Source organism: Lampetra fluviatilis, chromosome 39 (assembly GCF_964198595.1).
Source record: "Lampetra fluviatilis chromosome 39, kcLamFluv1.1, whole genome shotgun sequence".
In the NCBI taxonomy this organism is placed as follows: domain Eukaryota; kingdom Metazoa; phylum Chordata; class Hyperoartia; order Petromyzontiformes; family Petromyzontidae; genus Lampetra; species Lampetra fluviatilis.
The window spans coordinates 1,027,753-1,051,505 of record NC_136313.1 but is presented as its reverse complement, the minus strand read 5'-3'; the positions used below and the strand labels follow the sequence as shown (position 1 = coordinate 1,051,505).

General features: G+C 52.6%; 1 protein-coding gene across 2 annotated transcripts in view; it reads right to left on the bottom strand.

The window, feature by feature from the left end:
* Positions 1-614: 614 nt before the first annotated feature.
* The window catches only part of LOC144945828 (monocarboxylate transporter 2-like), a 35,171-nt gene continuing 12,032 nt past the window's right edge, over positions 615-23,753 (bottom strand). For both annotated transcript variants that reach the window (XM_078874378.1, XM_078874379.1), the window contains exons 3-6: positions 11,402-11,545; positions 4,774-5,034; positions 3,391-3,924; positions 615-1,693 (exon numbers count right to left, since the gene is read on the bottom strand). In XM_078874378.1, the coding sequence (XP_078730504.1) occupies positions 1,416-1,693; positions 3,391-3,924; positions 4,774-5,034; positions 11,402-11,545 (1,217 nt within the window). In that variant the 3' untranslated portion in view covers positions 615-1,415. The remainder of the gene's footprint in view (positions 1,694-3,390; positions 3,925-4,773; positions 5,035-11,401; positions 11,546-23,753) is intronic.

Here is a 23,753-nt window from a genome sequence, read left to right as displayed (position 1 = left end):
ACCAGTATTATCCATAATTAAGGTTTTTGGGTTAGATCGCGTAAGTATAAATGTGTCGCAACCCTCCACCACCCGACACGGCCAATCAGTAAACAATGTGTCACGTTAACAAAGTGCCACTTATGATAATTGGTTTTTTACCCTTCTATCTGGCAACAAAACTGACACCTTTTTACAAGGAGTCATGTTTGCATAGACCGCAATACCTGCAGTCATAATACAAACAAAAGACATAACTCTGATAATGTGCACTGTCCTTGAAGTTGATTGGTCCACACCCGAGACAGCTTTCCTTAGAGCCTAGTCTCACATGTTTGTATTATGACTGCAGGTATTGCGGTCTATGCAAACATGACTCCTTGTAAAAATGTGTCAGTTTTGTTGCCAGATAGAAGGGTAAAAAACCAATTATCATATTTTTACTGGCAAATGAGGTTCCCATAGTGTAGATGCTTGCCCCGAGCTCTCATACTCTGATGGTGCATTGTCTTTGAGTTGTGCGCCTTTTGGCGTCATCTGGTCCAACCCATGTGAGACTAGGCTCTAAGGAAAGCTGTCTCAGGTGTGGACCAATCAACTTCAAGGACAGTGCATACATTATCAGAGTTATGTTCTTTTGTTTGTATTATGACTGCAGGTATTGCGGTCTATGCAAACATGACTCCTTGTAAAAAAGGTGTCAGTTTTGTTGCCAGATAGAAGGGTAAAAAACCAATTATCATATTTTTACTGGCAAATGAGGTTCCCATAAAGTGCCACTTAGTTACTTCTTCAGCCCACCGGTGTAACACACTTACGTGATCTAACCCCAAAAGCTTAATTATGGACAGTAATACTGTACAGGCGACGGTGACACTGTACAGGTGGCTGGTACTGTGCAGGGGGCATCGATACTGTACAGGGGACAGTGGCACCGTGTGGGCGACAGTAACACAGTATGGGCGACTGCCCCCAGATGGGCGACAGTGGCAATGTACGGGCAACAGTGGCACCGTAGTGGCGACAGTGACACCCGTATGGGCGACGCTGGCACCATACGGGTGACTGACACCCGTACGGGCGACGCTGGCACCAGATGGGTGACAGTGACACCCGTATGGGCAACGCTGGCACCGTAGTGGCGACAGTGACACCCGTGCGGGCAACGCTGGCACTACACGGATGACAGTGGCACCCGTACGGGCGACGCTGGCACCATACGGGTGACAGTGACACCCGTACGGGCGACGCTGGCACCAGATGGGTGACAGCGATTCCGTACACGCACTTGAGCTGGTGTCCTCTTTGCTAGATGCATGTGTCGGGCAAGCCTACAGGGCCGCATTACGCCGCAGCAATGCGGCGCTCGTGGCCGGGCTCTCCCCGCCGGCCCCCCACCCGACTCCAACCACCGCGACTCCTCGCACGCACACGCACTACGCGTTGCTCTCCCCGGGGGCCAAGGGCACGGGCCCTGCCGCCCCGGCCTCGGACCCCGGCGGCCTCCCCCGGGCCCCCTCGGCGGAGCCCGGCCCGTTGAGGAAGCTGGCGGCCTCGGCGAGCTCGGTGCCGCGCTCGGCCGCTTCGCGCTCGCGGTCGAGCAGGCGGTAGTTGATGAAGTTGGCGATGAAGAGGAAGATGCCGGCGACGCAGAGGATGGCGCCGCTCACGTAGAACATGTACTTGTATTCGCCCGTCACGTCCACCAGCATGCCTGCCGGGGCAAAAGGCGCGCCTCAAAAAAGTTGTCGCGCACGGCGAACGGTCGACGTCGCGCGGTCACGTTATCGGCCCGGTGGCTCAGCGCGAGAGCGGCGAGCCGCTCGTTTTTGGACTCGGGGGTCGGGGTGGTGAGTGGGTTGACTCAGACCATAATCCCCTCTCTCTGGGGGTTGATAAAATAGATACCACTTTGTGGAGAAGTCAAGAGTGGTTGTCCTATGGTGCGCCCCCCCCCCCCGCCAGAGGAATGTGGAATTCCACCATTGGCTCAGGGCTGTAATATGGAAATGACCAACGCCTCGATGCTAATTTGAGCAGAAAATCACTTTGGCACTTTGAATCGGGGAGGAGCGCCAGGCTGCAGTATTTGCGTACCGCAGAGCGGAGAATCCTTCCTTATATCGACCTGCAAAGTGACCGGAAACACGACTGGGCAGGCGTGAATTTAACCAAAATGGAAAATGTACTGCGGGCTTCTTTTCTCCCCCTGTAACAGAGAATATTGACCGTCGACAGACCCGATTGCATAAGGTATTGTTACCAACAGCAGCAGAATAAAACATCTAAATTTACCTCACGGATTTTTTTTTCACCAAAAGTTCCAATCAACATATATTGTTGACGGTTCAATATGTAACTTTTATTTATTCCATAAAATGATACGTACATTTACCCACGTAAATGTGCGTTTGTATAAATGTGTAGTAACATCGCTAATCTGAGCTGAAGCAACAATGGCACGCTAAAACATTAGCACACTTGGCACTGTAATTAATTTGAATTATTGTTGGTGGTGGGGAGGGTCTAAAGACATAACTTTTAGGCAGATAATTCATCACGTGCCTTTACCCAAAAATCAACGATCAATTACGATCACAAAAAAAACTGATACTCCTCGGTTAGCGTTTTTAATCCCTTCCACGGAAAATACTGTTAACCCAAATAACTACTGATCGAATATAGGAACTACGTGTTCAAAGCATTAATCCGGGCGGTAGTAATTGGCCGAAATTGGCACTCGCGTGCACAACGTAAACGTACCGTTAATCAAAAATGTTAACACGTAGTAGGCCTTCGCGACCAATATCATCCATAATAGAGGTTTTGGGTGAGATCGCGTAAATATATAAATGTGTCGTTAAAACCTGCCACCACCCGACACAGCCAACTAGTAAGGTTTGCAGAGATTCAAAGAGCGCAGAAGGGTGATCAACACGTCTACGCCTATATATAAGGAACGAAACAGGTGGACTTCTCCACAAATCTGGCTGTCACCTGATGAAGCCAGTTGTTATTACTGGCGAAACGTCGTACTCAGATTATAAATGTTGTGGCTTGGCTCTTCAACACACCGGTGTGCTGTACTAGTGACGAATTGGCATGTTCTTTTTTTCGTGACAACCCTTACTAGTTGGCTGTGTCTGGTGGTGGCGAGTTTTAACGACACTTTTATATATTTACACGATTTAACCCAAAATCTCTATTATGCTCAAATTTTTAACGTTCGTCGAAATCATGGGAGGCGAAACGTTAACCAGAAAACCGTGAACCGATGTCGCTGTTAACCGAGGGACCACTGTGTCGCGATCATCGTCGCATCGCGAAATTCCCGAACCGCATCACCCCTCGCGCTACGGGCGGCAAGCGGCGAGCGTTGAGAGCCGGCGAGTCCCCCGGCGAGTGGCTCACCTCCGATGGGCGGGCCGAGCAGCACGGGGCACGACTCGATGATGGTGACGAGCCCCACGGCGCTGGAGAAACGGGCGGCGCCCACCAGGTCCATGAGCGTCTCGAACAGCATGGCGCTCACCATGCCGAACGCGATGCCGAAGAAGATGGCGTAGATGACGAGGCCGCTGTAGTCCGTGGCCATGGGCCCCATGAGGTGGCAGAAGCCGTTGAAGATGAGCGAGAAGCTGAAGAGGTACTGGATGCGCGGGCGCACCACCTTAAGGTTTCCCAGGATGCCCGTGAGCGGACGCGTCACCATGTCCACGAGCGCCAGGATGGAGAGGAGGAAGGCGGCCGAGTACTGGTCCACCCCCATGTGCTTCGCGTACGGCGCCAGGAAGATGAGCGGCGCGAAGAGCCCGAAGAAGAGCAGCACGTTGCCGGCGAGGTAGATGAGGAAGCCACGGTGCCGGAAGAGGCTGAGGTCCAGCAGACGGGTGATGGTGGCCAGAATGCCGGGCTCCGGCTCGGCCGCCTTGGACCCCTCGCTCTCTGCGCAGTTACAGGCAGAGTCATCCGTTAAGATGTCACACTTTTATCTCGATAAATAAGCTCACAATATGCCGATGGGTTTGACCCGGACAGTCCAAGAACTGAGATCCGTGTTCGGGTGGCCGGAATCGAATCTAGTTCCAGTGTTGTGTTGATTGCAGCATGTGGCACAGTTTTAATAGGCCGACGCCAACAGAGAGATATCTGGGTTTGGTCTTCGGTGGAAGAGGTGGCGACCCTGAGCCACAGCGCGGCAAAGGCCTCCCACGCCCTGTGCCACACTCAAGGATCAACCGTCAGATTTACAGCCTCGACTCTAGGGGTCGCAGCGGTCAACGTGCTAGACTCCTGCTCGTGCGTGGCTGCCGAGTCTCGCCGTCCCGATGGAGGGAGCTGAGTGATGCTGTCCCAAGCCGTCTCGCTTCTGTTGAGGGGCCCAGCGAGCGTGGAGGCACCAGACCGCTGCGTTTTTTTGCAACTGGCAGTGGATGTGCAGAATGTATGAGAACCTACTGGGGCCTGTCGAAGCATGTGAAGGGCAGTCATTCCCGAATGTTATTGCAATTCAGCATGTTCCCAATTGCCACGAGGATGCACTTTTGGAACATTCCAAAACAAAAGACATTAAATTACGTTCCGTTACATATTTTGCCCTTTTCGAATTGAATGTTATTTCATCAAATTTTTCATTTTGTTCCAAAGCACGGCTGGGACTGTGATCAAGAACCGGCTCGAGTTAAGCGTGGCTCTGAGCCAGCTCACTTGAGCCAGAGCCAAGCCAGAGTCGAGCCGTGCCCAAGAACACAGACCTCAGTGTTTGAGAGCACGGGGGATTTTCTGATGCGGTACCTGCAGGGGCGCTGCCCTTCTTTGGCCCGATAGGCCTCATGAGCGATCCGGCCAGGCAGCAGTTGAAGAGGATTCCCGCCAGGATGAGGAAGCTGCCCCTCCAGCCGAACGCGTCGAACAGCACCTGGTTGAAGGGCGCCAGGCTGCTCAGCACCACAGGGCTGCCTGCCATTGCCAGGCCGATCGCCATCGGCCGCCGCTTATCGAAGTAGCGGCCCAGGATGGTGAGCGCTGGCTGCAGGTTCAGAGCCAGGCCGAAACCTGCAGTGCAAAGACGGAGCACGTGAAGGGGCGGCCAGAGGGCTCGGGGAGAAACATAGGACAGGACGATCGCGGCCGCTGCTGCGGATACAGGAGAGAGTGTGTGTGTGTGTGCGCATGCACTGGACTTTACAGGTGCTCGCTAACAGCATTTGCCCCCAAAGAGTCTGTTGAAGGCGATCTTTGTCTATGCGTGCTCCGGACTTCGAGCTTGCAGGCCCATGGAGCTCTCGTGACTTGGGGAGAGCAAAGCAAGGCGTTGCCCACACACACGCACACACAAGTGGAACCCATGCAATCCTATAGGAAATTACCTTTATGCCTCCAGCGCTGCTGGAACTGGTGCTTTCCGTGTTGGGTGCAGGAAGAAAGCAAAATCAACAAAATCAAACAACACACATCGTCTCAGTTCAATGTAAAAAAAAAACAAGAGACTGGTTTGGTAATTGTGTACAAGTAAAAAGGCTGAAATAACTTCATTAACACCGCCTTTCAACAACGGCATTCATACCAGACAGGGTGGAGCAGTTTTGTACAATAGTGAGTGAACGGTTTCATAACAGGGAAGTAGGAAAGCTATGCATTCAGGTGCGATCGAGAACGGCCGACTACAACGTCGCCCTCCACTGCCTCACGCTCCTCCACAAACCTGCCCCCTCGCCTACCCCTCCCCTCCCCTCTTAACATCTCGCCACGGTGGCTAAAAGATGTTAACTACCTCACTAGATACACAGGAGGTCGTGGGTTCGATCCGGACCCTGCCGCCCGCTGTATATTTGGAGTTTGCGTTGTCTCTCTCCCCGTGGTCGCGTGGATTTTTCTCCGGGTCCTCCGGTTTCTTTCCCTCCACATTTAGAAACATGCGTTGAGAGTATTTGGCTGCTAGAAATTTCCAAACGACGATAAGCCACTTCGTTGAGCTATCACTTGTGGCCAGGTCGCTTCTGAAAAAGAGCTACATAGCTCAGTGGGCCTTACCTGGTCAAATAAAAATAGTTTAGTTTACAGAGGGACCTCTATATGCTGTTTGGTCTACTCCTCCAAGCTGCCCAGGCATTTTGGAAGAGTCGAGCGTACCCACACTTCACATACAGTTAAACATGTAGTCTCATCTACCCATACTCAGCAACCAGGGACTTCTCTTGAAACCCTCAGGCAGCCTTCTCCTGCTGCCACGTTTCTTCACAGTTTAGTTGGAGGCGATGCTGTGTGTAATCCCCGTTGAGTGATTTGCAGGTAATTTTTCAGCATTGGGATGTTTGGCCTAATACCGGTTTACAGTGTGCAGGCTCTTTGTGTTTGGCGCTGAGAACAGGGGGAGATCATAAAACTCCACTCACTCACTACTCACACTCTGCAGAACAGGGAGAGATCATACAAACTCCACTCAATCACTACTCACACTCTGCAAAACAGGGGGAGATCATACAAACTCCACGAAGAGTCGGAAATTGAATCAAGGTGCTTTTTACTGTGGGGCACACGCGTGTTCCCACCACACGCGTGTTCCCACCACACGCGTGTTCCCACCACACGCGTGTTCCCACCACACGGCGAGAGACGGGGAGATGTTGCGATGTTTCACCCCCCCCCCCCCCTCGTGCCCCCCCCCCCCCCTGCACAACCCCCCCCCCCCCCGTCATGGGGCCACAGTGGCTTCACGTAGCGAAGCGCAATTAAGTTGATTATTTACACATCCGAGCTAAATAATTTGGTCATTAACTTAGAGTGACAGAAATAATTACACATTTTTCTCCCCCTGCCCTGCGCCACATTCCTCAACGTCGGCGTGAAGCGAGGGGTGGATTTGGGACACGAAGGGGCCGTTTCTTCACGAAGGTGGAAGTGTCAGAGGATTGCCGAGGGGTGGCCCAGGGGGACATCTTGAGTTGTGACTTTGTCCGGGGCCGGATGGAGGACCCGCATCTAACGGAGAGCCTCATGGCCTATGACCACCCGGCAGTTCGCGAGCACTGGGTCAAGCGAGCCTGACGCCCAATGTCAGAACCTCGTACAGACTTCGCTTGTGTTGAAGCGATGCTGCCGAAAGAGAAATCGCTCCAAGAAGGCCGTGGCTGCTGATGGGATGTGTAAAAAAATTGTATGTGGAGGGAGAGATTGAGAAAGGAGGCGCGATGTGAGAGAGAGAGAGAGAGGCGTGATATCTGTGTGTGCCCTGGCGGTGCGCAAAGCCTGAAGGCCCCGCTCATCCGGTGGCCCACCAGAACGCGTGAGGGCCCACCTGTTCTCTGAGGACCAGGGCACAAAAACGGGCGTCACTTCGGATGCCGTCAACGTTGGGGCGAGACGGCACGACGGGAAGGGGCAGCGCCAGGGGCAATGAGGGTCACGGGTTCGATCCCGACCCTGACGCCTGCTGCTGCATATGTGGAGTTTGCGTGTCTTTTTCTCTTTCATCATCATCACGGTGGCTAGGAGATGTTAACTCCCTCGCCTGGTACGGAGGAGGTCGTGGGTTCGATCCCGACCGTGACGCCGGCTGCTGTATATTGGCGTTTGCGTGTCTCTCTCTCGTCCCGTGGCGGTCGCGTGAATTTTTCTCCGAGTCCTCTGGTTTTAGAAATGACGTCCCGCGTTTCGTGCATTTGGCAGCTATAAAATTCCACACAATGATAATCCACTTCCTTGAGCTATCATTTGTGGCCAGGTCGCTTATGAAAAAAATCTCTACAGCTCAGTGAGCCTTACCATAAAAAAACGATGCACCCACCCGCAGTCCCTACGTGAGTGGGGCAGAGAGCCCAATCTCCTCCCCGTCCCGGAACCCAGGAGCACTCAGTTCGATCTTCGGTCCGCGGAATTTCTGCATCCCCCCCGCCCCCGCGCCCCCCTTATTACGCTTCGTGCCTTTTCCCGGGGCTCTTGTCAAATAAAAACAATAAAAATCTGCACCAGCAGCAAACAAATTGTTCTCTCAGATCACGTGGGGTCAGCACCTGCACAACGCTCCCAGCACGCGAGCGCTTCCCGGTTGTCGCGATGCGAGACCACGAAACGGAGGCAACTCGACACGGCCGCCGTCTGTCAACGGCAATAAAATAAAAAACATTCCTCACTGCGGCACAGAAAGGTGTGCCAGTGGTGCGACACGTCCCACCAGTGGCACACCGGGCGGGAGAGGGGGGGTGCCGTGGTGTCAGCAGGGTGCCCCCTGGCGCGTCTTTCTCGCTCGCTCGGTGTGTGTGTGGGCATTGCGTGCTTGTTTCATTCGGCCACCACACAGGACGTGGATCAACACCGGGCCCTCCACCCCGTCTTTAGCCCTCGGCCTGCGCTCCCTCCTCCACCTTCCACCCCCGCTGCTCCCTGCGCTCACCCAGCACCGAGACTTTGCGCCGCTGTTACCCTCCCGACGCTTGTGTTGCGATCGAAACGCCGTGTTTTCTTTCATTATTTTTTCTACCCACGTGACTTTACCCAAAGAGCCAGAGAGTATGGATTCCTGCAGTCACGAAAGCTTCAAATCAAGACTTGCGTCTGCTTAACGCTTCCCACAGCCAGGCCTGGGAGTCGTTTCATTTGCACCTCTTCATCATCATCACCACGGTCCATGGGCAGATAGCCCCGTAGAGGTGTCCACCGCACTTTTCGTCATTTGCTTCCACGCTTCCTCCGTCTCGCGCCAACATGCTCCTGGAGTGGCCACGTCTTTCTGGCACCGATCTCTTACGATGTCGCCATCAAGCCGTTTCTCTGTTAGGTCTTCCTCTCTTTCCGGTTCCTTCCATTTTTCCCGAACAGCAACAACAACAACTACACACCTTTTATTTTCCTGCCGTTGCCCATCCTACTACGGATGTGTCCTGCTGAATCCTAATCCTCTGGTCCCTCCCGAGTGCCGCGTGCACCGCACCGAACCGTGCGCTCTGCTGTACGGGCAGACTCCCCGCTGCACTGTTTTACTCGAAACATTCTTTTGAGACCGGGAAAACGAACGGCCAAGAGTCAAACAAAATCAGAGTGATGACCGCACGGCGTTTGTCCGCGTCATAGTTCACCAAGCAAACACAGCACAGGGAGTAGTCACTGCACGCGAGGCCGCGTGTAACGTGTGGGAATAGGGCAGTGTTCGTGATGACAGTAGTGTGTGGTGTTTAGTGTAGTGTATAGTGAAGTGTATAGTGTAGTGTATAGTAGTGTAGTGTATAGTGTAGTGTATAGTGAAGTGTGTAGTGTATAGTGTAGTGTGTTGTGTATAGTGTACATTTATAGTGTCGTGTATAGTGAAGTGTATAGTGTAGTGTATAGTGCAGTGTATAGTGTAGTGTATAGTGTCGTGTGTAGTGTATAGTGTACATTTATAGTGTAGTGTATAGTGAAGTGTACAATGTACGTGTATAGTGTAATATATAGTGTAGTTTACAATGTAATGTATAATGTAGTGTATAATGTACATATATAGTAAAGTGTTTAATGTACGTGTATAGTGTAGTATATAATGTAGTGTAGTGTATAGTGTAGTGTATAATGTGCGCGTGCAAGACCTTTTTGGCATCGCTAGCACACCACTGCCTTCGGCCCCTTCATCCACTGCCGTCTGCAATAATTTCTGCTACCTTTGAGGCTCGGTGGATTCTTTGGCCATCTACATTTTTTGTCACCTTCGACTTTTGTTTTCCACAGTGACGGGACGATGCCATTGTCGAGTTTCAGATTTGATGACAAAGCAAAATCAAGAGTGCGTTGGCAGTGGTGCACGAAGCTTACGCACAACGAACCCATCAATAATACTGTACTAGCAACAAAACAACTTTAACAGTGACGTACAGATTCATTTCGTTTTCCGGGTGAAGTGTGGTGAGGTTTTGTGGTAGAGCTTCAAGGCTTTCCACCGGACGCGCGTTTCCACACGCGCACTGCCTTCGCCCTCCTCACAGCGCCGGCGAGCAGCAACCGCGATGGGCTGCCAGTGCTGGGCCCCCTTCTGCGGGTGGCACGAGCCGCAACGGACGTGCAGCTTGATTTCTAACGATCATTAAGTTCTCAGGCCCCTCGCCAATCCACTGGCAGATGAAGCCCTCCTCCGTGCCCTGCTGGCCACGGGAGTTTGTTTGACCGTGCTTCGCCGCGCGCTGCCGAACGTGGCACGGTGCAGGTGAAGGTGGGGGGGGGGGCACCGTTCGGACAATGTTCGGCACTGACGTTGGATTGACCTGGATCCGAAGCGTGGTCGCCAGTTTCATCAGAAAGCTGTGGGTCTGGAGTGGGTCCGGAGTGGCTCTGCAGTGACATCCATGGTGGGTCCTGGTTGGTTCCCGGGTGGGATTAGGGGGGGAATCGAAGCAAGGTTGCCAGTTTCGTAATAAAGCCGTGGGTCCGTGGTGGGTCCGGGGTGGGGTCCATTCAATTAATTAATTCAATGTATTATTAAATTAAACGGAAGTAGGCCTACCTATGATATCAAGACGCATATAAAATATTAAAATGAGAGGACACATTAAAGGAAAAGCTAAAAAGAAAAGAGGCCTCGCAGAGTTTTATGAACTGTTCGGTGCTCGGAGCCAATCTGAGGGCCGGTGCGAGAGAGTTCCACATCTTCGGCGCCACACTCGAGACGGCCCCAACTACTGCCCAGCGTGGGTCCTGTGTGGGTCCCGGGTGGGATGAGGAGGGAGGAACTTTGCTCCGGGGCAAGTTGACTGCGAGACAATTCTGCCGTGACTCCAGCCACAGTGTGCGTGTGTGTGTGCGTGTGTGTGTGTGTGCGTGTGGGGAGCAGTAGTGTAACGGTTAGCATGCTGCGCTACGAACCCGGCGACCCGAGTTCGATTCCCGCTCATGGCCAACACCAGTGACGAATATCTGAACCGGTCCTGGGCCTCCCCTCGGTCGACTCAGCCTCAAATGAGTACCTGGTGCGGTGTGTAAACATCGCCACTGGGGAGACAAAGGCGGTCGGGCGTGGTGCTGGCCACCCACCCCTTCGTGTGCCCTGCCGGCCTTCATAGGTGCTCATTAACAGCACTTGCCCCAACAGTCTGTTAAGGCTGCACGAGGGATCTTTGTCTTTGTGTGTGTGCGCGTGCGTGCGTGCGTGTGTGTGCGTGTGCGCGTGCGTGCGTGTGTGTGCGTGTGCGTGCGTGTGCGTGCGTGTGCGCGTGCGTGCGTGTGTGTGCGTGTGTGTGCGTGTGTGTGCGTGTGCGTGCGTGTGCGTGTGTGTGCGTGTGCGTGTGTGTGCGTGTGCGTGCGTGTGCGTGTGTGCGTGCGTGTGTGCGTGCGTGTGTGCGTGCGTGTGTGCGTGCGTGTGTGCGTGCGTGTGTGCGTGCGTGTGTGCGTGCGTGTGTGCGTGCGTGTGTGCGTGCGTGTGCGCGTGCGTGTGCGCGTGCGTGTGCGTGCGCGGACTGACCTCCAATGACGCCCACACAGATGTAGAGCTGCACGATGCTGGTGCAGAAGGAGGAGATGATCAACCCCAGGCCAGCGAGCAACCCCCCGATGATCACCACCGGGCGCGATCCAAACCGGTTCACCAGGATGCTGCTGATGGGGCCTGTGCACCAGAGAACACCCGCAGTTACATGTCCACTCCTCACCATCGGGGTCGTCGCCACAGTCAATGTTACCGGGTCGGAAATCAACGACCAGTTCCGAAAGTAGAATTTTGAGGAGGAAGAGATGAGCAAACGAAGAGCCCGGCCCAGGGCACGCTGGAGGCACGACGTCGCTCGCCTGGCCTGGGAATGCCTGGGAATTTTCATCCGAGGACAGCTAGAGTCTGTCGCAAGGGACAGGGAGGTCTGGACCGCCCTGCCTGACATGCTTGCCACCACGACCCTCGCCAGGACAAGCGGGCTGAGAAAGGAACGGACGAACGACATGAGCAAACCCACGCTTTACCTCATCACCACCAGCACACGTGACCTGCGGATCAACTGCGGTGGACCCATTTGTACTCCAGGGAGGACAGTGGTCGCGGTGGGGGGATTCAAGAAACTTGGCCCATTGTTTGAATTGCCGCGCCGCGAGATGGTGGTGGCAGCTCCCTCCGTCTCTCAGATAGAAATCTGACACTGCTACGTTTGCTGCTCTGGATATTCCTACACGTGCGGCAAAACCGCCGTTGACCGGTTTACCACCGTTTTTGCGCGGTTACCACGCCACGACCCACTGTCGTTTACGATAGACGAATCACTTCTGAAAAAATTGCGCTATTTAGCTCCTTACCTTGGTAAAATAAAATACAAAATTGTAAATAGTTTTAGAACTTCAGTTTCAGTTTCATTTATTTGGTATAGCCCTGTGAGCCATTCAGCTCTTGAATCGGGTGCAACCATAACAAACAAAACATGAACAAGAAAACATCTTAAAGTGACTATGTGCAAACTGAAAATCCAGGAAAAAAAACAGAAAAAATTCCAGAAAAAAGCACCGTACACCAACGCTGTGTGCAAAAATCCCAGTGGGATGCAAGTCAAACAACAACAACAACAACCACAAGACAACTTATATTAAAGCCATCATTCTAACTCCGTACTACAACAAACAAACATGGCCAAACCGAAAAAGTTTTCGAAATCACCAAAATAACAGTGATCATAGGAACTGTGACCGAAATTTCACAATAAACGACATGAACAACATGTACCACCACCAAACCCAAACACTTCATTAATGCTCGTAGAGGGGCTGGTAGTTGGGGATGCTATTCGGGCCTGGTGGTGGGTCACAGTGCTTTGGCCACGGAGTTAATGAGTCACGGCTGCTACGTTCTCACTCTGGTGATCCGAGTCTGTGGTTAGCCGGGTCCTGTCCTTTAAAAGGACATCTCCATTAACCAAACCCACCCCCTCCCCCAGTGCACTAATGAACATGAATGAATTATTAACATATTCTTGTTGAATCAGCATTAGTACAAAAACAAAATCCATAAATTTCGATTTAAAGCTTTCGTGACTGCAGGGATTCATCTTCTTGGTTTTTTCGGTAAAGTCGCAATCATTGAAGACTTGGTTCATCAAGGACTGAATGCTGGGGTACCCCCCCTGGTGAGACACTGCTTAACCAATACATACTTCACCTGGAATAAAACTTTCTACAAGCAAATTGAGGGCACCCCAATGGGCTCCCCCCTATCTCCGGTTGTAGCTAACATCTTCATTGAGAAATTTGAGACGGACGCCATCCAGACTGCCACTCTACGCCCGACCTTATGGAAGAGGTACGTAGACGACACTTTTGTCATCTGGCCACATGGCCGACCTGCTCTAGACCAATTTCTTGAGCACATCAATTCTATACACCCAGCCATCAGATTCACCATGGAAGTCGAAAAAGATGGCAAGCTACCCTTTTTGGATGTCCTAATCAAAAGGAGACCTGATGGTTCAATGAGCCACTCTGTCTACAGGAAATCCACCCATACGGACGCTTATCTAAAACCGGATTCCCACCACCATCCATCCCAGAAGAATTCCCTCATCAAGACTCTATATCATAGAGCCCAATGCATATCCGACCATGAACACATTTCCAGTGAACTCAAACACGTACGCCAAGCTCTTAAGGCTAATGGTTACTCCGACTACACAATCCGCAAAGCCATCTCTCCAACCATCAAGAAGGATCCTGTTGAGGAGCCTTTCAAGACCATCACCTTACCTTACATTGCTGGGGTCACAAAAAAGATCTCCAAAATCCTGATTAAACACAAGATCCAGGTCCGATTCAACACAGTACATAAAATCCGTGATCTGGTACCGTCTGTAAAAGATGTGGTTCCAGACATACAGCACCCTGGTGTCTACAAACTAAGTTGCCTCTGTGGTAGCAGTTACATTGGACAAACCAAACGACATGTCTCGGACCGCATCCGTGAACATAAAGCTGACCTGAAACACGGTAGGACAAACACCTCAGCCGTGGCAGATCACTGTTACAACTCAGTGGGCTCACATGACATTGACTTCTCCAAGACAGAGGTTCTCTGCAAGCCACCTGGCTATCATGAGAGATTCGTTCATGAGGCGATCCACATATACAAACACAGAGACAATTTTAATCGAGAAGATGGATTCTGGCTTAGCAATCATTGGAAGGACGTAATAAACCATTTTGATACACATTAGGGTAGGTAGAATAATACATAGTGTTATGTTGAAATGTGGTTTATTGCAATACAGTATATAATTTAATGTTGGGTTTATCTATGGCAGTATATAGTACGGTATATGCTCGGTTGATGTAAGAGAATAAAGTTTAGATGGAAGCATATTATATAACTTTTACGACGTAGAATTGTAATGTATTACTTGCTGTTAGTAACTCAGCTTATTGTAGAGTATAGTAAGTATACTGATGGTGCTATGCAGTTTATATTTTAGTTTTTTGTATGTAGTTTATGCTTTAGTTTTCTACGGTGTTGTTTAGTAACTGCAGCTACATATCATTGGCATTCCTTTCCTTTGTTAATGCTAATCCCTGCACCCCCCCCTTGGTGCTCTTGATCCTGCATAGTGCGTGGGCATGGTATGACTTTGAAGCCCCCCCGCCCCCTGCGCATTTCCCATGTATATGCTAAATTCCTCTTGATATGCACATTCTTTTTGTTAAGGCGCTCTTCTCCCACCCCCAACCCAGCTTATATGTAAGCTCCTAGCTTGGATTGTCTCATTCTTCACCTGAGGACGGCTGCTTGCGTTGTGGCCGAAACGTCGTGAGAATTGTTTCATTTTATTATGTTTTATTTTTATTATTTTATTACTTCCCTTCTACGTGACTTTACCGAAAAAACCAAGAAGAAAAATCCATAAATCTCAGAGTGAGCCAGAGGCTGCAGGAAGGGAGATTAGTCAGAGCTGCTAATCCTCGACCTGGCTGCGTTTCCAACTCTCGTGGCAATGAACAAAAGAGACCTACATATGATCATGTGATTCAAGCTGTTCATTTTGGGTCACGGGGGTGGCAGGGCAGTGGTAGCACCCGTGCCTCGCAGCAAGAAGCGCATGGGTTTGAGTTTGCATGTGCCCCCCCCCCTCCTCTCTGCATTAATTCAAAACACCACACCACGTGACTGTAACTGGCATTCGCCGAACATCTTAGTGCTGAAGAATTACCCACAAATCACTGAATTCGGATTGCCCGTAACAACGTGGCAGCCTTTTACGGAACCTTGGCGGGATCCTCCCGGGTGAGTCAGCGTCGTCATTAAAATGCTCGATCTCAGCGAGGACAAATCGCCTCTGACCAATTTGACAGAGACGCGGCAGATTTCATCAGATCTGAGAAGCTAAGCGGAGTTTGAGCCTGGAGAGTGTTCGGATGAGCGACCAGTAGACGGATCTATGTATGTTGAACTTCTTTCACACCGTACGTAGCCAATCGCGCTTTGACGCTCCACGTCTTTTGCTCCCTGTCTCCGTCAACCCGCGTTGACCAGCGCGGTGAAGCACGGCCCAAACAACTTCCACGGCCCGCACGAGGTAGGCCAACCCGCGTCCAGCGGCGGGTTGCCAGCGGTCTGCGCGTGGGCACCGTTGAAGCCCTCGTCAGGAAACGTGAGACCTTCGTGGGCCCCGTACCCTCCACGTGGACAGCGGCTGGAGTTTTAGCCCGCTCGCTGCGCTGCCCATTCCCTCGCCAAGCCAGGAGATGGCGACGTCTCGCAGGGCAGCGGTGGGGGGGGGGGCGTCACCAAATTCGCGTGTGATCCACCAACCCCAGAGCCGGCCCAGCCACTAAGCGACCCTTGCAATTGCAAAGGGCCCCGTGGCCAGCAGAGGGCCCCCTAGAGTCACTGCTAGCTCGTGGGTGAAAAAAATCATACATCAAAGGGGCCTCCAACCAAATTTTGCTTAGGGCTCCCAAAGGTCTAGGGCCGGCTCTGACCAACCCCCACCACCCCACTCGGTTACGCGGCGCCACGGTGGCCCAGGCTGTTCCCAAGCCCCTTTGTGGTATTGTTCCGAACTTTACGACCGTCTCAGTCGCAGTAGTTTTTTGTCTTTCTATAGACCCAACCTCTGACTCAGCAATTTGTCCCGAGGTTTGCGGTCTGCGACATCTGTGGGCAGCGCTACGGCTACCGGAGTGACGCTTCTCCGTGGGCATTTAGCGATAGAGCCCTCGATGTTTTAAAGCTGTGACCGAACGAATTATCTAGGGGGACATTTATTTTAATGCCGATATGAAAAAATTTGTCTTATTTGGTGTTTGGACATCTTTACACCTTGTATCATTGCTGGAAAGGGTAAAAAAATGTATCCTATTATCTTTTCATCACTGTGACCCAAATTGTGAGGGCATTCATTGGCCAGCACTGAGGTCTGCGTGTGAAGCCCTCGACGCCCTGTGGTTGAAACACACGTTTCAAATGTTCCCATGGCCAGAGACTTTGATCGTCTCGGCCAAGTCGCCAACAACAACAACACCAACCAAACACCGGTCCCCTTTCACAATTTGGCGTTTGAACCCAAATGGCCTCGCCCAGCTGCGACGGCGCACAAAGGCAAAGCCCGCGACTGCGGAGAAACAAACGTTTCGTCCCCCGGTGCCACGGCCCACTGCAGGAGGCCTCGACGGAATTCTGCCGGAGAGCGAGCCCACGGTGGGGGGGGGGGGGAGGGGAGGGGGGGCTCCTGCGGTGTCTCGGCCGGGTTGACTTCCCCTGGCCAGGAAGCGTGTCCACGCTTCGCAGGTTCTCAACATCTCGGGGGAGATCTCCGCAACGGGAGAGCGGCCGCGCAACAAACGAACTTTTGCGCGCTTTCGATTTTCCCTTTTCCTGCGATCGCAGCGGGTGACGTATAAGCAGTAGGTTTGACCCCTTCCTGGCAATACAACAGGTGTCACGACGGTTTAAACACCAAACAAAAACCGTTTGCATGGAATCATGTCCGCAGCTTCTGTTCGCACGTCGTTTCTCAATCGCCTGTTTAACGTGGGGCCACATTTCCCAGGGATGCTCGCTTGCTGTGCCTTCGAGACATTATTAATCGTAATGTTTTCTACTTAGCACCATTCATGCCGGTGACATCTCACACATGCTGTAGGATTCATAACGAGTGCGGTTTTCGCACGGAGGCGTGGGAAAGCACAGCCAAGCGGGAAGGCAGCCAGAATTGGCGCCACCGATAATTGCCCAATATCAGTGGTCCTACATTTAGATGTTTAAATTATGCCTTAATAATTATTCTACTCGACAAGGGTGATGGAACCCACTCGGTAACCTACAGGCCTATCAGCCTCTTATCTCATGTACAGAAATCATTCAGGAAGATCATGGGAACAGAATAATGAACAAATTCGAGGACACACAACCACGGGAATGGGTAGGGTTTAGGAAAGGTTTCTCTCTCAGCGACCACATAACATACGACGAATCAGATTCTGGAAAGATAAATGAATGTATCAAACACCATTACGCCTCGCCGTTGTAGACTACGATCTCGGTGGAAATTGATGCAGTCATCCAAGCCCTCGTAAGCCGAGGCCTAGATAACAAAAAAATATTCGTAAACAATAACATCTCTCTAGAGAAACAGAAGAGCCACGCTGAGATTGCACGACGAGAGTGCCAACGCACGGATGGTGGCGGCGCTTTCGCCAAAGTTATTCCCAGCGAAGACATACGGCAATATTTTCCGAAAGTTCGATTTGAGAAATAACGGCTCGGAATATACACGGACAAAATCATCATTCACGGTCTCTGATTTGTCGACTACAAGCGGGCAACGTATCGTCCAACGGGGACTTCAACCGCGGGAAATGTGAGAAGATCTCGACAAAGGGGCGTGAAGGTCTGCCAAGATGGGCTCGGGATAAAAAAACATTAAAACAACGGGGTCACGTACGACGAGTAAGGCTCAACGAGCGGAGACCTCTCGTGGAGGGGGGACACGAGACTGGAAGGCAACGCAGCAGAGTACAGACGGGGGGTGGGCGTTGGTGGCGGCCGCCGTGAACTAAACGACAAGAGAAGCGGATGAGAGCAGCGTCGAGGACTTAAATCCGAAAAGTAACCTAGCAGCGTTGCCCCAGAGGGGGGGGGGGCACATCTTTAAATCGACGCGTGGCTCCGATGAGCGTGGCCGGCTACGTGCGGCCGACACGGAAGACGTTCAATGCACGTGCGCACGTAGTGCCTGCTGAGAAGTGCGGTTCAGAAAGAACCGTTGGTCATCGACCGAACAAGATCGGACAAAAAAGAAAGTGAGTGAAAAAAAAACCTGGAAAGATGCGGGCTTGGAATTGCGCAGAGAGAGTCTGAAAGGGGAACACGTGGATGGGAGAACATGCGTGGGTTTTAATAGTGGAATTAAAAGTGTTAAGAAACATGGGCTTGGGTAGGGAACACGTCACGGAGTGTGCAGCCGAGGGATGAAATGTGTCCACGAGAGGATGTCAAGCGAGGAGACGGAGCGATTACACCGGCTCGTGTGTTGGGGTCGAGCGTGTTGGTTATTATTACATCGTGGGATCGTGATGGAGACGGTGATGGCCTGGGGTAGCATTTGTCCAGCAGTGGATTGATGATGGCTGATAACGATGAACCACACTTGCCATGTAAATAGGAAACCCAGATTATCCTTAAAAAAGTCAAGTTTCAAGTCGGCTTTTATTTGCTTAAACACGTGAAAACTCAACAGACCAGAATAGCCTCGTTTGCTCGACTGACCTGCGTCACCACGAAAACATGGACCATCAGTACGTATGTACGTCGAACTTCTTTCGCGCCGTACGTAGCCAACCGTGCTGATCGGAGGTGGAATTCATTCCCTTGGGCTCTTGTCTAAAGCGCAATGGATCAAACCGCTTGTTTTTTTTTACCAACCGCAATTTTTAAAACAACGCTCCAGACTCCGCGGGCGTCAACACCCTCCAGGCGGGGAGGTGAGCTGCCGTGGGCAGGTAACCTCAGGTAACCTTGGGGCGCGTCGCGTGCGTGCCGAGGACTGCACGGGCAGCGTTGCGTAGCGGCAATCGCCGCGGAGGGCGGCGTCAGCGGATTGCGACAGTTCACCCCCGCGGGCTGGGAAGTGCGCGCGAGCGTAATTCGAAGGTGTCTTGTGCACGCGGCCTGTTGTAATCCCGCACTGTGCAGGCGAGAGTTGGTGGATCGTCACGCAAATGTCACCTTAAATGCAGGGCCGCAAAAAATGCAGACTTCCCAATCTGTTCCATCTGTATGGGGTAGAGTGTTTCCCCCCCCCCTCGCGCGCGGGGGTTTTCTCCGGCTGATCTGGATTCATACCAAAAAAAACACCGTAATGTTTACAGGACAGCAGAGCTTGGGCAATGTTTGTGCCTGACTGCTGCCCTTCCCGCTCGTCTGCGGTTCCCCCTCACGTCCCCGTGTCGCTCTCTCTCCTTGCGTCACGTTACAAGTTGAGATCATTGTTTAATCATTCGACTATTTACGTTTCCTTCATTGCTATTTCTTCATTTTATTTGCTTTCTTTTGTCTGTTTGGTGACCCCCCCCCCCGGTCCCTTGGGCTCCCACCATAGCTACGCGAAATCAACTCTTGACTTCCTTTATATTTTACACGCCAGAGAGAATGTCCCAATTGCGATCTCGCGTGGGATGAGACGGTGAGGCGCTGCGCATTGCTGCAAACTCAAGCTGGGACCAGGGTTCAAAGGTGGGCAAAGCGCTTTGTACATCCGCCGCTGCAGGGACTGTGGACTCTGCCGCTCGCCCGCCCACGATATCTGCAACCTATTTTAGCGACGGTGGAGGCCGTCTGCCAAGTGCTGATAGAACAACTTTCCACGATGGATTACGGAGAGCACTTAAGGGCTTCAATTAACAATGACTGGGTCGTGGTGGTAGTGGTACTCGCACATTAGGCAGGCATCTCTTCACCTCTTTAAATAAACGCAACGCTCGACGCGTATGGGATTTTCTTTTTTTTAAACCAGGGCGAGTGATCACGTTGCGCTCATGAACTTTTTTTTTTTGAAAGTAGCCATTTAGTTGGCATCGTGGAGGCACGGCGACGTTTGAGAGTGGAGGGCGGAGGCGTTTGGTGCGTTCGGGCGACGGGAACCCTCGGCCGACCCCGAGTTCATCTCCCTGCTGCGCGAGATTCGGGGACAATGTGCAGCATTTTTATTTTATTTTAACGGCCCTAACTGCAGCACCCACAACCGGTGTTGATCACCGATTGTACGTGTGGTTCGCTGTGCACTGTTCCGTCTGTCACGTGGGGTAAGGGGTGAGTCTTGGACCAGGGTTTTTACAGGTGACACCTTGGTTACAGCCCGATCAAAGGGAATTTTTTTTTACGACTAGATTCTTAACTCGACTTCACATCGCCTTGGCCACTGTGAGAGAGGCACGTGGCAATCCGCGCCCCGACGGCCTCGTTTTTCAAACGGCGGCCGGATCCCGGATCCTTGGCGACATCCACGCAGCTTGGTTCCATTCAGAAGGCGCGGAGAGGTTCGCCTTAAGTGTTGCGAGTCGGTCGATGGGACAGACAGCAACGTGGCCACGGGTCTCATCGCCGTCCAGACGGAGTGGTCCGGGGGGGGGGGGGTGAGGTCGGGCCAGACCAGCTGGGGGTGCTCGAGGAAAAGTAAACTTGGTGAGAACAATAAGGAGGAGGAGGAAGAGACCGTAGCAAGGAAAAGCACGCAGCAAATAACCTTGTGCATCACCTCGCAACGTAAGCATCCACTACTGTATCAATCTGCTACAGTAGCCACGTGCGGGGGGCTCACGTTGCAGTCGGAGGAACAAAAGACCTTGGCGTGACTTTGAGAAGCGCCGCCGCTGACGCCGCTCACACGGCTTGTGTGTTTGCGGAGCCCGCTCAGCAACGCGGACGAATAGCAGCCGAGTGCCCTCCCCACTCGTGCAACTCGCACGCGAATGTGTGTGTGTGGGAGTGCACACGAGATTGTGTGTGTGTGGGAGTTAAAACGAGAGTGTGTGTGTGTGGGAGCGGTAGTGTAGTGGTTCGCCCACCGCTCTATGAACCCGGGGACCCGCGTTCGATTCCCGCTCACGGCCAACACCAGTGACGATTATCTGAAACGGCCCTGGGCCTCCCCGAGGTCGACTCAGCCTCAAATGAGTACCTGGTGTGGTGCGTAAACATCGTCACTGGGGAGACAAAGGCGGCCGGGCGTGGTGCTGGCCACCCACCCCCTCGTGTGCCGTGTCGGCCTTCATAGGTGCTCGCTAACAGCACTTGCCCCAACAGTCTGGTAAGGCCACACGGGGGATCTTTGTGAAAGCGGGGAGCGGGAGTGCAGCGGTTAGCCCCCTGCCCTACGAACCCGGGGACCCGTGTTCGATTCCTGCTCCCGGCCAACATCGGTGACAAATATTTGGGCCTCCCCTAGGTCGACTCAGGCTCAAATGAGTACCTGGCGCGGTGTGTGTAAAAAAAAAACACCGCCACTCGGGAAGACACCGAATTTCTGCGTTAATTGAACTTCACTCGCGGCACGCACCGCGAGATCAAAGAAGAACCACGTGGGGGGGATGCTGCGTCATCCGCCCGTGACAGTGCCCGAGAGTGGGAGCAGGAACGCCCTTGACAGTCATTCCAACACGCAGATGGATGATCTTTTGGCGAGTTCCCTCAGGAGGTGAATAACAAAAAAAATTGGTGCGAATTAATGACTTATTAAATATATTTTTCTACGTTTATGTCCTTTATAATTACCTTTTTTGCGAAAAAGTTGACACTGGTGGTGTATGTTTTTAGGTGATGAGTCGAGTTGGAATGTCCAAAACACATCCCTATTTTTTTGTATTTAATGGAAAACGATTCCTATTTACGACGATGATGATGATAATGAATTTTTGTACGAGGGATACAGCTGTCGAAAAGTTTATGGTCACACCTAAAACAATATAAAATCCCACGCGCTGGGTGTGAGCTCGCAAAGTTATGGCCACGGTTACTCGTAGGGCAAGTTCAGCCGCAAGTCCTAAATGCCATGAAGCCTCAAGCGAAACGCTCATGAACGTGCAATCCCCATTGGTGAAGAGCCCAGTTGTTTTCTTCCCATGGAGTGAGATGCCCAAAGCCGATGGTAACGCTAAGCCAAAGGCAGCTTTAGCGCTCGTTGCAAACAATGTTGCCAGTTATGAAAATAATGATGACAAAGATGATGATGGTGGTGGTGGTGAAGATAGCGACAATTAAAATGACGCTGCTGATAGCAGCAGCCGATAACGATTCACAACCCCAAATCCACCAACCCCCCCCCCCCATCTTGTGCCAATCCACCAACCCTTATCTCGTGATTAAGACTGCGCTTTACTTGCGGGAGGAAATTGGAGTACAGTAGTACCTGGAAGAATTCCACACAGGGACGGGGGGATAATTTTAAACATTTGCCACGGGGTCTGCGTGGGGGGATGGCCACGTGGTCCCCCCCCCACGCCGAAAGGAGTGTCCTCGCGTGACCCACGTCAATCGTCGTTTCAATCATTTCGACACCCGGCGTTTCACAGAACGCTTATCGTGTTCGAGGACGCCGCTGCACATCACGACCCCGAGGATTGTAACATTGGAGCTGGCGCGCTGCATTTGACGCAACTTTGGGGCTCTCGGGGACCGCGGAGCGGAGTGTCGTGCGTTGCCACACTCTCGTCGCCCCGCGCTCTCGTCAGACATTCGCCTGACACAAAGAAAGGAAACGTGGATATTTACATTTCACCCTGGCAGTACGCGGAGCGTTTAAACCGCACTGGCGTCGGCGACTGTACTGGGGCTGTCACGGGTGACTGCAAAGATCCCCCGTATAGCCTCGACACACTGTAGGGGCAAGTGCTGTCAGCGAGCACCTACGAAGGCCGGCACGGCACGCGAGGGGGTGGGTGGCCAGCACCACTCCCGACCGTCTTTGTCTCCCTCGTATCGATGTTGACACATCGCGCCGGGTGCTCATTTGAGACTGAGCCGACCTAAGGGGAGGCCAAGGACCGGTGCAGATACTCCTCACTGTGGTGTTGGCCGTGAGCGGAAATCGAACTTGGGTCGCCGGGTTCGCAGCGCGGCGTAGCGCGCTAACCGCTGCACCACCGGTCCCCACGACGTGCGACTGCACTGGGGCTGTCACGGACAAATTCTTCCGAGGCAGCACGTGCGGGGCATGGAGAACGGGACCGGGGGGGCGGGGGTGGGGGGGAGGGAGGTGCTGCGCCGCTATTTACGGAGCTGCTCGTTTGGGACGCCGTTGCATCATCGGGATTGACGCAATTGTGCGACTCCGTGTCGGCGTCCAGCAATTTGAGAAGGTGGAAACCCGACGGCGGAGTGCGGCGGGCGTCAGCACGCGGGAGGGCACAGCGCGTCCCGGGGCGACGGGGCACAGCACGTGCTGTGCCCGCCACGACCCTCGCGCCGGGCTCCCTGCTCCACCTTGTCCGGCCTCACCCTCTACGAGCCAGGCCGCCACCGACGACGCCGATGACGACGACGACGACGATGCCAACTCACCAACAATAGCGAGGGTTCTATTCCCGGCTCGGCAGTTTGTGTGCTTCTCTCCCCCTGTGCTGCATGCGTTGTCTCCGTGGTTTCCTCCCACAACAATAATAATAATCTCGGTTTTCTTTCACAGCGCAATTCGCACAAAGCCTCAAAACGCTTTACATGCAGCTTACGTTGTGGAGAGACTTCACATTCCGATGTGTGCAGCGGAAATTTCCTCCCGTACGATTTCATGTGGGAGTCACTAAGTGTGGATCCCATTGTCCATGTGCACAAATTACACCTTTTGTCTAAGCCACGGGCG